The sequence below is a fragment of the Mus caroli genome, chromosome 13, assembly GCF_900094665.2.
Source record: "Mus caroli chromosome 13, CAROLI_EIJ_v1.1, whole genome shotgun sequence".
NCBI classification, from domain to species: Eukaryota; Metazoa; Chordata; class Mammalia; order Rodentia; family Muridae; genus Mus; species Mus caroli.
This window is the reverse complement of record NC_034582.1, coordinates 50356816-50372740: the sequence shown is the minus strand read 5'-3', so window position 1 is coordinate 50372740 and position 15925 is coordinate 50356816. Positions and strand designations below refer to the sequence as shown.

The 15925-nt window shown below is 54.0% G+C and overlaps 1 protein-coding gene across 4 annotated transcripts in view; it reads right to left on the bottom strand.

Moving 5' to 3' along the window:
• The window catches only part of Unc5a (unc-5 netrin receptor A), a 56516-nt gene extending 47932 nt beyond the window's left edge, over positions 1-8584 (bottom strand). For 2 of the 4 annotated variants that reach the window (XM_021179783.2, XM_021179784.1), the window contains exon 1: positions 8270-8584. In XM_021179783.2, coding sequence (XP_021035442.1) covers positions 8270-8339 — 70 coding nt within the window. In that variant the 5' untranslated portion in view covers positions 8340-8584. The remainder of the gene's footprint in view (positions 1-8269) is intronic. The other 2 variants (XM_029468530.1, XM_029468531.1) reach the window with 1 other exon arrangement.
• Between the last annotated feature and the right edge of the window lie 7341 nt (positions 8585-15925).

Genomic DNA, 15925 nt, shown 5'->3' with positions numbered 1-15925 from the left:
TAAATGGACAAAGTAGATGGCTGTTCCCACCCGTGCCTCCTGGATAAGAAGCTTCAAGGAGTGGAAAAGCAGTTTGGATAACAGGACTGTGGTGGCTTAAGCCCAAGCAATCTGCACCATCCTAGCCACCACCGGCTCACATGGGTAGAACATATGAATTGGACCAACAAAGGAAGACTAAAGCATTTGTGGGGTGTCTGAGGGAGGAGATATTTAATTTCTAGCCCCTCAGCCTGGACCTATGAGGATGCTGTAGTCTTGGGAGCCCCTGGCAGCCACTTAGGGACCATGAAGGGAGAGGTTATTAGTGGTTGACACCAAAGCCCAAAGAACCGAGATGAAGGGTGGGTCTTATCACACTGTTCTCTTTGGATCCAGCCATGCCTGAGACCCGGGTTAGTCCTGACTTGCAGTTATATCTGTCATTAAATTCCCTATTTTTGCTTAAACGAGAGTTGACTTTTTCAATATTTGTCACAGATGCACTTAAGTGTCCCACGCTGCTTGGTGCTGAGGTACTGTCAGAGTGACGAGCTCCCAGGAAGCGGGAGGAGCAGGGGAGGGTGCTCCCAGCTGCACTGGATGAGACATCCATGAGTAGGCTGGAAACGTGGCCTGGGAAGGGCAAATGGGGCAGGCAGGTACCCTGGCTTAACCTAAAAGGGGAAGCCATCTAGTGCAGCCCCAGAAGAAATGGCCCAGAACCACCTGGAGGAAGTTATGGAAAGGATTTACCTCTTTATAATAAAGTCATTTTGAACAATCCCTTAGGTTTGAAGCTCCAGGGCCTAGGTGAGAACCAACTCCCTAATTATAATCACAGCCCTGTGCCCCGGCTGGCCTTTTCCAGGTGTAAGAAATAAGGACACAGGACATCAGGTGGGATCAAGTGGCAAGATGTGAACTAAAAAGGTGGGGAGGGCCATACAATCCATGGCCTTCAGCTTCTTCCAGCAGTGCAAGGAACAACAGGAAAGGCCCACGGGACAGGGACATAGGATGCTATCTGTAATGTGGTCACAGCTGCCATTGTTTGCAAGTACCTTCCATAGATGGGGGTAACCTCATCTACCTGATGGACAGTCCCAAGGTTTTGATGAGACCTCCAGGCAGAGCCTAGCACTTACCACCATCAGGAAGTCAATTCAAACAAACAAACAAGCAAGCGGTGGTTATAGTCTACAGTCTCCTTCCTCTTCCCACTCTAGAGTGCTCTCTCAGCAGAGGGGAAAAAGCATTAGGAAGCCAGGCTTGGTGACACATGCCTTTAATCCTGGCAGAGGCAAGAGGATCTCTGTGAGTTCGAGGCCAGCTTAATCTAGAGAGACAGTAACAGGAGAGCCAGAGATACATAATAGAGAAAGCCTGTTTCAAAAAAAAAAAAAAAAGCGTAAAAGCTCTAGCCTGGGGCTCCAGCCTGCCTAGGATGCTGGGTTTGGGAGCAAGTGGGGTGCTGCCTCATCTGCAAAATGGGAATGATGGCCTCCGCCTACACGAGACCCTTGGACTGTGGGAGGCATCCTCCTCCCTCAGATCTGGGACGACATTCCTCACCCCACGTCTAAGGGGTCGGGGCACAGAAGGTAGGGGACAGGGCTGTAGACCGGGCGGAGGCTGGACAGAGCTCCCCAGGCGGCAGCCAAGCGCTCAGCCGGGAACTTGTTAACAGACCCTGAACAAAGAGCCGCTAATCCTGCGGGCGGCCGCAGGCGGGCTGGCGGGCGGAGGGATCCCGCCCCTTCCCGGCTCGGCCCCAGCTCGCCACGCATTAATTAGGCTGCGCGGGGCGGGGACCACAGCGCAGGCCTCCCGCCCGCCGGGACGCTGCCCGATGGGCGCGCCCCTCCCTCAGCAGCTAATTGCATCCCGGGCTCTGGGGCTAACTGGCTCGGGCAACTGCGGGCCACAGCCGCCCACGTGTCCCGCAGCCTCGCGGGCTGGAGGAACCCCGCCCACCCCAGCCACCTTGACGGTCGCGTCGCGGGGAGGGGTGGTCGGGTCTGGAGGCTGTGGGTCGGGTCACACAGCGGGCACGATCACGAGAGAAGGGGAGAAGGAGTGGGAAAGAAACGCAGACCTGGGGAGGATCTTCAATGTCTCGGCTTTGTCGGGCTCCGCCCCAACTAGGAGAGGGTGGAGTCTAATCGGGGGCTACTCCCCTTACATGATACCGGGTGGGCATGCTAGGGAGGGACACCAAGAGTTCACTTTGCAACCTAGCTTTAGGGTCAGGGTGGGATACCAGGACAAGAGACCCCTTTTCAAGGTCCTTGCACCGTCCCTCAGGTATGTCAATACAGGCAGACTCCCTAGCCCTTCCTTCCCCAATCAGCCGCGTATTTGCCTGGAGCTCAAGGTGACCCTGAATCTTCTAGAGAGACATCCAGACTGAGGAGAAGCCCGGCTTTGGGGACTCGCCAGTCAAAGCGATGGCTCACCTCTGGTACTCCTGCCACGATCCAATTAGGAGGCAGGATTCTCAGGGTTCCTCCCCTACCAAAACAGGCCCAGAAGACTTTAGTCCCCCCTTTTTGGTCTTCTGTAAGGAGCAGCTGCCACTCAGGCCTCCCCAGAATCTACTGACTCTCTCTCTGGACCCATAATCTTAAGCCAGGCTAGACTTGAGCCTGTCAGCAACCACACCTAAAAAGGGGGAAATGGCTTCTCCATGCCCTGCCTTCAAGATCCAAACAGCAATGAAAAACAAGCCAACCCTATCCTGGAAAGACAGGACCCTCCCCTTAGGCTACCTCGATCTAGTCCCTCTGCTCTGTCCTCTCTAGACAGCCAGACTTTCCTGATTCCTACCCGAGAGGATGGAACCTCCTGCCCTACCTACCACACTCAACTGCTTCGCTTGGCGATGGCACAAAGATGAGTCCCTTAAGGATGAATGTTGCACACTGAAAGTTCTAAGAGGTGCAGGGAAGAGCACAATCCAGGGTGAGGATTAAGAGGCCATAGCGGGTGTCAAGGGCACAGGATCCTAGCAGCAGCTGGTAAGGGATGGCTGTGTACCCTTAAGTAACCCCATGCCTCCTGGCCCTGGCTCAAACCCAGTCCCCAGTGCTTGCCAACTCCCACCTCTACCAGCTCCCCCAAGCTGCCTGGGATATAGTCAAAACCTTCCTGTGGCCTTTGGCATCAGTGTCTGAGAAAGGGGGCAGGCCCCCAACACTAGCATCCTGACCTGGGGGTCCCTGTTAAATACTGGAGTTGTTTGGCAGCTGCAGCAGGACCCAACTTCCTTACTTTTCCATACAGTAACCTTTGGCTCTGTCCCACAACCCACCTGGCTCCCAGGCAACACAGCCAGCTTTTGCCAGGGCTGATGGTGTCTTAGGTAGGTGTGAAGGTGGGAGAGCCTGCAACTGTGTGCTCAGGCCACCCCAGGCTCTGGGGGACAGTTGCCTGAGGCAAGCCATCAAGTTCAATCAGACAGCTTGAGTGACTGGTCCAACATCACGCAGCAATCCAATGGCAGAGCCCAAACTAGGATTCACATCTGCCCAGGAATTATAGCCACAACCTGTTTGTTAGAGATGAAGTTGGCATACAGTCCCAGGACAGGACGAACCGAAAAGTGATGGTAAGAACCTGCCAAACAAAAGCCTTGGAGCCCAAGCAGGATGGATGCAAAGTACTGTTGTTCACATGAAGCCTGGTCTGTCCTGTGTCTGTGCCTGGGCCCTGCTGCAACCTCAGGCCCAACTCTTGTTCTAATGCATTGTCTCCAGTGCCTGGGAAAAATGGGCAGAAGCAAGAAGCCCTGAGCACCTGCAAGATGCTGCAGTGCACTCTGGGTACAGTTCACTACCATTAACCAAGGAATAAGAGACCCCATCTACAGATATGGAAGCTGGCTGGGAACTTACTGTTACTTGTCCAGTGACTTGGGGTATAGATTGCAAGACAACTCTATTTGCCTCTAATGCCCCTGCCCTGTTGTACATGGTAGAAAGAGCCCAGAAGTCCCCTAAGAGAAGAGGACCCTCACGGGCAGCAAGTAAGAGAAAGAAGGACACTGGTAGGAATGATTATAGAAAGTTGAGCCTCCCTCCTGAGTGGTAAGGGACACTGAGGCTCAGCCACCCAGTCTTGGGGTCAGAAACCACACTGGTGACATACATAGAAACCCAAATCTTGGCATCAACTCAATTTGCACAAGAAAATACTACTCTAAGGAAATCGATGTCAGGACGGAGGCAGTACCCACTGGAAAATACCTGCTCAACAGACACGGGCACACTTTTGTAGGTGGTTCCCTAACATGTACTTGCATCTACATATATGTGTGTCCTGGGCACGGTGCCTGCCCCCATGGGAGGCCTGGCCTTACCAGCCCTGACTCTGACAGGGTGGGGAAGTTCATGGTCAGGAATAAGGATGGGCCACTGCTGAAGTGGATTAAATTCCTCTCTGCCTCCCTGCCTGACCTGCAAGCCCAAACTCCAACCAAGAACAGGAAGAAAACCATTAAACATTTGGCTGGCAGTGATTCAGAGCATGTCAGGGGCAGAGAGCATGGTATACAATGTTGCAGGCAATGGCTATATTGGGGAAACACTGGAGAAGGAACCTTCAGGACCAGAGGCTTCTGGCTTCCTTTAGCATATCCAGAGCACATCACTGAGCCCCGTGGAGGAGGAACTGGGGGTGCTTGGGGGAGACCTTCAGCTCAAGGCTGGATAGGTTGAGAGACTAGCAGCAATAAAGTGGCCCAGCCAGGATCAGAACAAAGCCAAGGAGTTAGGATGCCAAGCCGGGAGCATACTGTCAAGGCCAGGTGGCACCACATCCTGCAAAGCTGGAAACAGCTAGTCTGCTAGAGCTAAGCCCAGCAGCAGGCAAAGCCCAGCGATGCAGCCGACCTCTGGGTGCATCGATCAGGTGTTTCCTTCATTCCCCCATGCCCATCCCAGTCCAGAGCTAAGGCTCTACCTGCGGGCCCTGGAGAGCCTCACATTACGCTTCCAGAGACCTTCGGCTGAGAAGAGGAGGGGATGAGTGGGGGGGGGGGCACCATGGCGAGCCAGGTGGGAGATGGGAATGGGAGGAAGCAGAGAAGGCTAGGGACACAGCAATGTCACAAGTAACACTGAGCTTGATGACTTGGTGACAGATTAGATGTGAAGCGTGAAGGAGAGGGGAGAGCCAAGGGAGAGAGGAAAGTTCCCGCCCCCTCTAGGCTGGGGTGAGGGAAGGCAGCAATGACAGGGTCCCTGGGAAGAGGGGACAATGGGAGTCTGGTAGCTTGGCATGAGAGGGCCTGGCGTTTGTGTGCACAGAACAGGTTCCTAGGTGGCAGCATTGGGGCCTTCACCTAAAAGGGCTGTGCACCCCAAGCTATAGCTTAATCCTGCAAGCCTGAGACTCGTGGCAGCACCAAGCAGGAAAAAGGATGTGGCATGGGTCAAAGGTAGCTGCTCCCAGGCCCCAGGCCTCTGGGTTGGAGCTTTTGCACCCAGGTCAATACTTATCCTGGCGTCCTGGAAGAAAGCCTTTTTCAACATGGGCAAAAGGGTGGGGGCGAGGGGGCAAATGGGCCAGGGAAAGGATCAGCTCTATCCTGAAGCATCTACAGCAGCCTACCCCACGTGCAAGAAGCAAGAACACGGTGCTCTCTGCCCCGGAGTGATGGCCTCCTCCACAGTCCTGTCAGCCCAGAGTGGAGGTGGGCAGAAAGTCCAGCAGCCCCAATGACGGGAACAGGGGTGGGCGGGAAAGGGACAAGGGCAATGTTCGAGCCTGGTGCCCCTCAGCTCATACGTTCCAGGAGAGCCTGCCCCCCCCCCATGCCTCTCCTCCCTAGGCATGGTACTGTCTAGGGGACACCCAAGACAAGAAGACACGAAGGGTAAGGAGTTGCATGTGCCGGCCGGCTGTGTAACTGCTAGAGCATAAAAGGGACAATCTGTCACGGCAGGTGGGTGTCTGTGTGTGCAGGCACAGACTGGGTATGCCCAGGTGCATTTGTGCTGAGGGATGGCTTTTGTGAGTGGTAGTGTGTAACGCTGGGCGACAAAGGATAGAGGCCTGGGGGGGGGGCAAAGTCTGCACGGGCGCACGCACCCGCGCGCGCGCGGGCGCACACACACACACACACACATCCAGCCATACCCCTCAAGACTGCCTTGCTGACCATCCCCCCTGCCCCCCCCCCCCCCCCCCTCCCCCCCCAGCCACTCACAGACACATTTTCCACCAGCTGCTGTTGCCAAGGAACTGATAAGCAGATGCAGGGGTGTAGTAGGGTCATGGCAGGGGCAGCCCTACCTAGGTATCTGTCCACACATGCCCAGAGCCTGTGCGGGGAGGGTGAGATGTGTTCTCTTTGAGAAGTGGGGCCACTCCTACCTCCATACCTTTCAGCAGCTCCTCCCACGGCTAGAGAGTTAATGCCTGAGACAGCCTCCGATCCCAGGTAGCTCTGAAGCACTCATGCCCACCTGTCTGTCAGCTCTGGGAAACCTCAGGCCAGGCCCCAACAGGTGTCCTGCCAATGGGCAATGCAGTTCTTCTTGAGGTGCAATCCTTCATTCCTGGTTTAGTGCCCTCCCCTACAAGTGTCTGTCGCCCCTGTCTGTAACGCTCACTGGCGCAGTACCATGTAACTACCACACGCATACAATATGTTAGTACTCATCTGACCGTACACATAACAGCACTCCCCATGCCACATCAGTGGTGCCCCCTGCCCCCATTACCCAGGACACATGTCAGTCCACGCCATTCCCACCCACGTGCTCACGTGGCAAAATGCAGCTCTGACCACACAGCCCCTTTCACACACATGCAACTCAGTAAACATTTCCTGGGGACCCATTCAGTGTCTGGCAGCACCTCCTCTGACACCTCCAGCTCATGACTATGGCCAGTCCTGCAACTCACACCCCTAAAGCTAACATATACAACATGAATACACAGCCAACGGCACACAGCCCAATCTGAGGGTTCGTCAGGATTAAAGTGGGGAGGCCATTAGGAAGAAGGGCTGGTTAAAGTGAGGATTTAGGGTGCATTGACAGGGGAAGGAGGCAGAGCAGGGGGGGACGAGGTAGAGGACTTAGGGGGCAGGATGGGGAGGGCAGTCGAGGCAGTGGTGGGTGAAGGATGCAGTACGCAGAGACTCTTCAAGGAACCAGCCATCGACCTTAATCATCTGGTCCTTGACGGAGCTCTCATCTTTCTGGATTGGCAGTTCAGAAACCCACACCCTTAGAAGAAACTGGCCTTGCCAGCCTAGGGATCACCTCCCGGGAAGCAGGCTATGGGGGAATCAAGCACCAAGAATTGCTCAGGCACCCTTCCCAATACCCAGAAGCTCAGCACTGCCAAATCCTTAGGGACTAGGAGATTAGGGACCCCCACAGCTCGGTCTAGGTGCGGGCTTTGGGAGAGCAGACAAAGCCTCCCCCCCCCCAGGCCCCTCACGAAAGGAGGTGGGCTAAAAGGCTAGGTTATGAAGGGGCTGGTTAGGGTGGCCAACAAGACACGCGGGGAGACTGCAGGGCTGTGGAGTTTCTGAGAGGTTCTCAGAGCCCGCCAACCAACAGCCAACAGCAAACAACTCCCCTTCTCCCTCCTCTTCCCCTCTCCCGCCTCCAGCAGCGAGGCCAGGAGCCACAGGCCACCACAGGGGCCCCAGTGCTTTGACTACCGGCTGCAAGAGCTGAGGGCTGTTGGATACCTCCACGCCTGAGTGTGTGCGTGTGCAAGCCTGTGTGTGGTGGGGACAGAGGAGGACACTATGTTCTAGACGTGGGCAGAGGCCAGGTGCCAAGCTAGAAATTGTGAGTGGCTGTTTGGGGCAGTCCTACCTGGAAGAGCTGTCTTACACCCCCCCCCCACACACACACCTGCCCCACACACACCCCATTTTCTGAGCACTAGCATATGGCCTTGAGTCCTTCAAGTCTTGTCTTTCCTGGATTATTCCAAACTGCCGTCGCCCCCCCCCCCGCATCATTCTCCCGGGCCCGTGAAACCAGCAAACTTCCCCCACCGGAGGCGTGGGGCGTCTACACTCGCCAGCCCCGTGCGCTGACAGCTGTTCCTGGACTTGGCAGAACCAAGGCTTCCGGGAGAGCGCACCGGGAAGCTGCGCAGCAGCGAGTGGCGGCCCCCGCGTCCTGCCCAGCAAAGTTTGGCCTCCGGGGGCTCCCAGACGGGTCGGCCGCGCAGGTCACGGCCACCTCCTCCCCAGAGCTAAGCGTTCGCGCGCACGGTCCCCCGCAAGCCTCCCCAGAGCGCGCGCGGCGTGACTCACCCGAACCACGAAGCCAGGCGGCGAGGACTATGCCCAGGAGCGCTGGCCACAGGCCGGGCCGGACGGCCATGGCCGCGGGCGGACGAGCGGGCTGGACTAGGGGCCCCGCGGGCGGGAGAGAGGCTGTCAGCGCCTCAGCCGAGAGCCCCACCTCGGGGCGCCCCCGGGGCCCATGCCAGAGGACAGCGCTGCCTCCGGGCGGCCGGCTGCGGGGCGCACGCGGCGCGTGGCTCCCCTGGGCACCCGGAGCGCAGCAATGCAGCCGGGGCGGAGCGCAGCGCCAGCCGCGCCGCGCACCGAGCCAGCCGCCGCGCGGAGCCCGCAGCCGGGGAGCGGGCCGGCGGGCGCCGCAAAATCCGGACTGGAGCGACGGAGCGGGGCGGAGGCGGGGCGGGGCGGGGGAGGAGGGGCCGGGCGGCGCTGCGAGCGCGGGCCACCCCCGGCACCGGGGATCCCTTCGGGCAACGCCTGAGGCTCCCCCAGGGAGGAGCTGGGGTAGTGGGCGGGGAGGCCTCCCACCACCCCTCTCAGTCTCCAGGGACAGAAACAGGACTCTGGAACCCGGAGTGGATTGCTTTTCCGGATCCGGCATCACCCGGGTCCGCCAGTCGGCGCACAGGTGGCCCGGGAGGGGCCCCGGGCTGCGGCGACCCCGGCGCAGCGCCAGCCTGCGGAGAGCAGCTCGACTCTGGAGTGCCCCAGGCAGGTTCCGCTGCAGTCCCTGCTTGCACCCCTGCCTCCGGGCTGCGCTCCGAGGTCGTCAGCGCGCCGTGGTAGGCAGCCGGCGGGCGGCTTGGATGGGGGACTGCAGGAGAGGTCCCGGGGCCCAGCCGGCGCGCAGGAGCCGCCAGGCCCCCACCGTCTCACCATCCGCCTCCCCAAGACAGCTTGATGGGCTTCAGGGGCAAGCGTAGCAGCGTGGCCCCAGGCTTTCTTAATCCCTCCACGCCGCTGGCCCAAAGGAAACAACCTTAGGGCGCAGCGCAGCCTGTAAGGAGCGTCGTGTTGTTTGCGCCCCGAGCGCGCGCGGCGCTGGAGACGTGGGCGTGATGCAGGAACCAGAAGGGTTTTGGGAGCTACAAACTCCTGGGGTAGAATCGAAGTGTCACATTCTTCTGGCTCTGTGACCTTGGGCAAGTCACGGGCGTCTCTGGATCCCAGCAGAATGACCGCTGGAGGATCTCCTATTCCCCACCCCCATTCCCTAAGCTGGTTAAAATAAACAGAAGGCTGCCCTAGAGAAGGAAAATAAACGCTCTCGGTGTGCACAGGGCGAGGGATCTGAAAGAGAGGGTCCCACTCCTGGCCAGGAGGAGAATGAGAAGGGTGAAGACGGTCACACACTCAAACGCCTCCAGCGCCGATCGATAATATAAATTGGTGCTGCAGGCCAGATGATATAAGAATGGTCTTGGCTTCCACAAAGAGATATGAGCTCTCCTATATTTCTTGAGACACGAGGCCCTCTCTCGGTTTGTCTTTTGTTTCCCACTTTTTATAGAGAAGGTTATGAAAAATGTTTTGCTTTCTTCTGCTCTCTTGTATATGTATATATCTGCATATGTATATATATGTGTGTGTGTGTGTGTGTTTCTAGTCACAACCAAAGCTCCAGATGTGCACGTACAGATTTTGGGCCTCAGGGCCAGACAGGCAGGGAGACAGGGCACAGGGTCATATCGAAATGGCTCTCTTGTTCTAGGTGCCTGTTGGGGGGGGGGGGACCCAATTGGTTTTGTTTACCAATTTTCAATAGAAGCTGTTATCTGGGAAAATAATTTTTTAAAAGATGTGTGTGTGTGTGAGTGTGCACGTGTGTGTGCGTGTGCATGTGAGTGTGTTGCATAGTGCCTGTGTGGAAGTCAGAAAACAGCTTGTCATTTCTCTCCTTATGTGAGATTCGGGGATGAAAGCCAGGTTGTAAGGCTTGACAGCAAACCCCATTATTCACTGAGGCATCTTGGTGGCCCTAAAATTGATTTTTAATACATGTGTGTATTTATAACCTCTTTTACCCAGATGTCATACTCCCCAACTTCAGCTTTTTAGACAAACACATTAGAGAGTAGAGCTGATCTACAGGCTGCTCTGGTGTGTGTGTGTGTGTGTGTGTGTGTGTGTGTGTTGTATGTGGTGTGAGTGTGTATGTGTTGTATGTGGTGTGAGTGTGTGTTGTATGTGGTGTGAGTGTGTGTGGTGTATGTGTGAGAGCAGTTGTTGTATGCCCAGGCTATTCTCCTGTATTCTATTAATACCCCTATAGTGCTCTCCTGGATCTGAATTTGGGTTCACAGTGTGGAAGAAATGTTGAAGGCTTGGGATTTGGACACTGAAGGGAGGCGGTTGGAGATTAGGGCATGGTGTACATGAGAAAGTAATAATGTGTTTATTGGATAGTACTATGCCCTTGCCTACATCTGTAGTTTGCTCTAAGCAGTACATGAAACCCCATTAAGTCAATATTTCCACTTTACACAGATGAGGCAGCTAAGAGTTAGGCAAGGACCAACCTTATTCTAGAACTGCAAAGCTGGCTGAGAGGGGCCCCAGGAGATTTGATTTCTGGGCCCATGATCCATACATTTCTTCCTCCTAAAGCTTGTTTGGGGTTAGAATTGGGGAATCTCTTCTCTTCTCAGTTCTTAGCCCCTCTCTTTCCATCTAGACTAGAGAGGCCCATGTAGCAGTCAGAATAGGTTTTTGTCATGGTAACAAATGGTCCCCAAAGTATCAGTGGCTTTAATCAACAAAGATTTATTTCTCATTTGCCCATCGTGGCTCTTCTGTTCCTGGTCATATTCACTCAAGGGCCCAGGCTACCAAGGAGACAGAGAAACAGGGACTCTAGAGAAACACCTGACAGTAAACAGTGGCTTGGCCTGAAAGAGGACCTGCTACTCTTAGCCACAACCAGGACCCTACCTGAGAGAGCACGCAGGGCAGACCTGAAGCTAGCGAACAGCACTCAGTAATATGCACAGCCTGTCCTTTTGGGGGTGGAGGGGTGGAGTCTTATTGCAGCACAGCTTGCCCATGGGGTGGGATCTTACTGCATCCCACATCTGCAGCTGTGCCTAGGCCCAGTTCCCTAGAAGCCAAGCTGTTCCTTCATTCCAGACTTTTCCATTTGCCTTTCTCCCTTGAACACTTTATCCTCTGCTGGTTACATTGGCAAGCTCCTTTAAGTCACTGAGACCCCCACCTCAGCTGTCCCTTTCTAAGTGGCACTCAGGCAAGCCAGGAGAAAGAGGAGAGATGGCTTTACCAGTGTCACTCATGCTGTGGAGGCTCAGATGGCAGAGGTGGGGACAGATCAGGGAGCCTCCCACTCAAGACTGCTTTGCAGGCTGCAACACTCCACTTAGTTCAGCTTCTGACTCCACTATCCTGTAGCTCATCCCACTGCTGAGAACCCAGCTTCTGTCTCCTGGAAGCACCCTTTGATTCATTTGAAGAACCACCCCTTCTGCCCTTCAGCACAGAGTTCATGTGCTCTACCCGCCTCAGTTCCAAAACATGGAACGAACTTCTATCTTGCTGATCAACACCCAAGATCCCATGAACTACAGAGACAGGCACAGAGTGAGCACTGGTCTGAGCCCATTCACCGAGGCTCATTTCTGGAACGCTGGTTGGAACTCAACAGTTACTTTCTTCATGGACATGGTCTGGACATGAAGCTCTGGCTGTATGAGCAGACATGCCTGAGGCTGAGGCATGGACAGAGAAACCAAGCGTGAAGGGAGTCCCAAGACTGTACTGTGTCATCCAGAAATGTTTCTGGAGCTACTAGGAATACCCCTGGATCCTTCTGTTCTCTCAGCCAGTATGTCCCTGTTTTGATTGTAAGTCCATTTGGGTTTCTGTCATTTGCTTTAGAAAAAAAATGATACGTAATTATCCTTTGTAAGGGCTGGGTATGCAGCTTAGTCAGTAAGTTGCACGGTGAGCATGCTCAAAGCCCCAACACTGCAGAACCAGGCAGGTATCAGGAACCTGTAATCCCAGCACTTAGGAAGTGGAGACAGAAGGACCCATGCAAGGTCTTCCCAGATATATGGTGAGTTTGAGGTTACCCTAGGATGCATGAGACCCTGATTCCAAAAAGGAAATTATCCTTTATTTAAAAAAAAAAACTGCTCTAAGCTGGGCCCGGTAGTTCACACCATCACAACAATAGAAAGCAAACTAGCAGGCAGTACCTTGGCACAGAGCACGGATGCGCTTGTGATAGCGGTTCCAGGACCAAGGACAGCACCCAGCATGCTCAGGTTAGGACTCTGTCCTTTGCCTGGTTTCTTTGAATTCTCACAATCCTGGCAAAGTAGACCCAAGTTGTGCAGACACAAAATTGAGGCTCAGAGAGGGCACAGCTTGCCTGATGCCCCTTAGCTGTAAAAAATTCAAACCTGTGGTTGCTCTAGAAACGTTTGCTGAGTCTAACAAATGGTTTTATTAGAGACACATGGTCCTAAGATGTATGAGCTATTACTCATGTATGCAAACACACACACACACACACACACATCACACACACTCACACATGCACACACATGCACATACATGCACACATACGCACACACTCAAAGACAACCTTCAGTAGCCTACAACACCCATGGAATTTCAGTCTCTAAGGTTTCCCTGGCTACGGAGGCTTAGTTTCCAGTTTCCCCACTGGGCACTTTCAGGTAGGTTTGGAGGTGAGCAATTCCATGCTGAGAGGCTCATGTATAAAGGAGGGGGCAGGAAGCACGGGAAGGAGGAGGGGGATTGGACCGAGCTGAAGCTTGGCACCGTGCCCTCTGCAGATGACCTGATGAGTATTTCGCAGAAATAATTTCATTAGCGTCTCTGGGAGATGAACAATTAGCAAGACGCTCTGATGCTTTAAAAGCTTAAGAGAAGGAAGAGGATGCCTTTCTCACTCCCTGACCACAGCACCCCTTTCTGCCCCCTCCACCCCCACCTCCATCTTTCATTCACATACACCCCATGTTTCCCTTGCACACACACTGCCATTCCCTCACACACACACCTCTGATTCCAGCCTTGCCAGCACACTCCTGGGCTCCTCACTGCTCCCTCCCTCTTCCAGGCTCCCATCAGCCTGTGCTGGAGTTCTGCCCATACTGCATCAATCGGTCCCCTGTGCTCTGATACTCAGACACCCAGGCCTGAAGCTTGGCACTGCTCCAGCCTTCCAAAGGCACTGCTTTTCTCTCCAATACCAGAGGGCAGGGCCAGGTAGGGCTCTTCTATTTGGATTGGTTTTGTTGCCAGGTCCTTGGAAACTTCCAGCAGAGGTCAGAGGCCACCTACTGCAATCTCAGGGCTACTCTGGGAGGCAGAGTGGAGGACAGCTCCTATCACCTGTTCTTGTGCCGGACTGTGTACCTCTCCAGAGCTGGGCAGAGACTGGGGTTCACAGAAGCAAGACTTGTGTCAGCATAAAGGACATCCATTGCCTTGTACAACAGATAGAAATGGGACTGCAGACACCTGGGTCTGTGTTTGTCCCTGACTCCAGCAAAGTGTCTTGGTCTTGGGGACACACCTATTATGTGTTTCGTGTGTCTTTAGGCAGGAGAAGGGCTCTGTCTAGCCAGCAGCTTTATTTGGGAAGCTCCCACTTTGCAGAGACAGTGTTGGTGTAGACAGAGATCCTAAGAATGAGGCCTCGACCTCATTCTTTATGGCTGACATCCACATTCTCCGGTGACTCCAGGCAGATGCTCTCCATTCAAACTGGATGGTCCTTTCATGGAGGCACCAGAGCTCTCCCTTCAGAATAACACAGAAACTCATAGAAACTGAGTTCCTGGTCTTCCCCAAGTCTTTTGACTGGGTGTTGAGAAACCTCTGGGCATTTTGGATTGTTTATTTTTTAGAAGCCTTTGCTTCTTGTTTTTAATATAAAACACTTGTATTAATCCTTTGAGAAGTTCATACAGGCATACAATGTATTCTGACTAACTACCCCAGATCCAATCCTCCTACAGAAATCTATGTTAAGAGGTCTCTGGTGAGCCCTGGAGAATTGGGACCCTGCACTCACATGGGCAGGAAAGGGAAGAGGAAGTCATGTGTCTCAAAGCGGGAACTTCAATAGTATGGTCCAACCCTCAAGGAGTGTGATGGTTTGTATATCCTTGGGCCAGGGAGTGGTACTATTAGGAGGTGTTGCCCTGTTGGAGTGAGCGTGGCCTTGTTGGAGTAGGTGTGTCACTGTAGGTGTGGGCTTTAATGCCCTCATCCTAGCTGCCTGGAAGCCAGTATTCTGCTAGCAGCCTTCAGATGAAGATGTAGAACTCTCAGCTCCTCCTACATCACATCTGCCTGGTTCCTTCCCGCCTTGGTGATACTGGACTGAACCTCTGAACCTGTAAGCCAGTCCCAATTAAATGTTGTCCCTTATAAGAATTGCCTTAGTCATGGTGTCTGTTCACAGCAGTCAAACCCTAGCTAAGACAAGAAGGAAGGCAGCTCATGGAGGGTAGGAGAAGTCTCTTTTTAAAATGCACAGATATACAAGCTATGCAAAACAGATACACAGTGCACAGCGTATTGAAATTTCAGACATGGCTAGAGAAAAACAATCTACAAAGGTTCCTTGTGGGGTGACAAGAAAAAAACAGACTGAAAAACGTGCTCACCACCGACAGGGGTGAAGATATACAAGACACACTACTCATGCTCGTGACTAGTGACACACACATAAATAAACACATCAGCTCAATCCACACCCAGGATCACACACCCAGACACACATACACACCCAGCCCACCCCCAGATATGCACATATGAGCATGGGGATGCACAAATACACTGGTAATCATAGCTAGATATAAATACACATTCATATCACACACACACACACACACACACACACACACACACACACACACACCCTCCCTCACACATATGCAGATACTTGTCTGCAGCCCACACAGGCATCAGGAGACTCCAACAGCACCGCCATCGTGAAGAGAAGACTGGGTTAGGATTTTAATAAGCTTTAAACAAATAAATATATAAAGCCTAGCTACCAGGGACTGTGGGCTGTTTCCTGCTGCATTCTGTCAGTGGTGCTCCTGGCCTCTGTCTGCTCTAGAACAGAGGAGCCATGCAGCTGTCTTCACATGTGGTCATTGTGCACATGTGTGTGTAGGGGGGTTCTTCTAAGATGACTGCATGCCCGTGGCTGTGAAGGAGGGAGGTACACCCCATGCAGGCACACAGATGTAGCATCTGGGAGGCCTGTGTTAGTGCAGGGCATAGAGGGCAGAGAGCAGGGAGGGGTGTAAGGGCACACATGGATGACAACCGGACCCTCAGAGAGCTCATCTTCAGAGCATCACATTCAGAGCTTGCCATAGTGCGATAACCTCAGGAAATACACGCCGAAGCAGTAAACGAACGGGTGGATGTATTCTGCGCTGGAATCCTTCAACTTTAGAGGACCCCTCTAATTAAGCATTACACCTTGCCTGTAAACTGGGGAAGCCCCAATGCTCATTTCACAGATGAGAAGGCCGAGGCAGCCCTCTACCTCCCCTCCAGCCCTTGGCAGCTGAACCCAAGCTTTCTGGATCTCAGACTTCTCGTGGAGCAAATCAACCATGTGGAACTGCTCAAGCTGACTTGGCTGTGACCTGC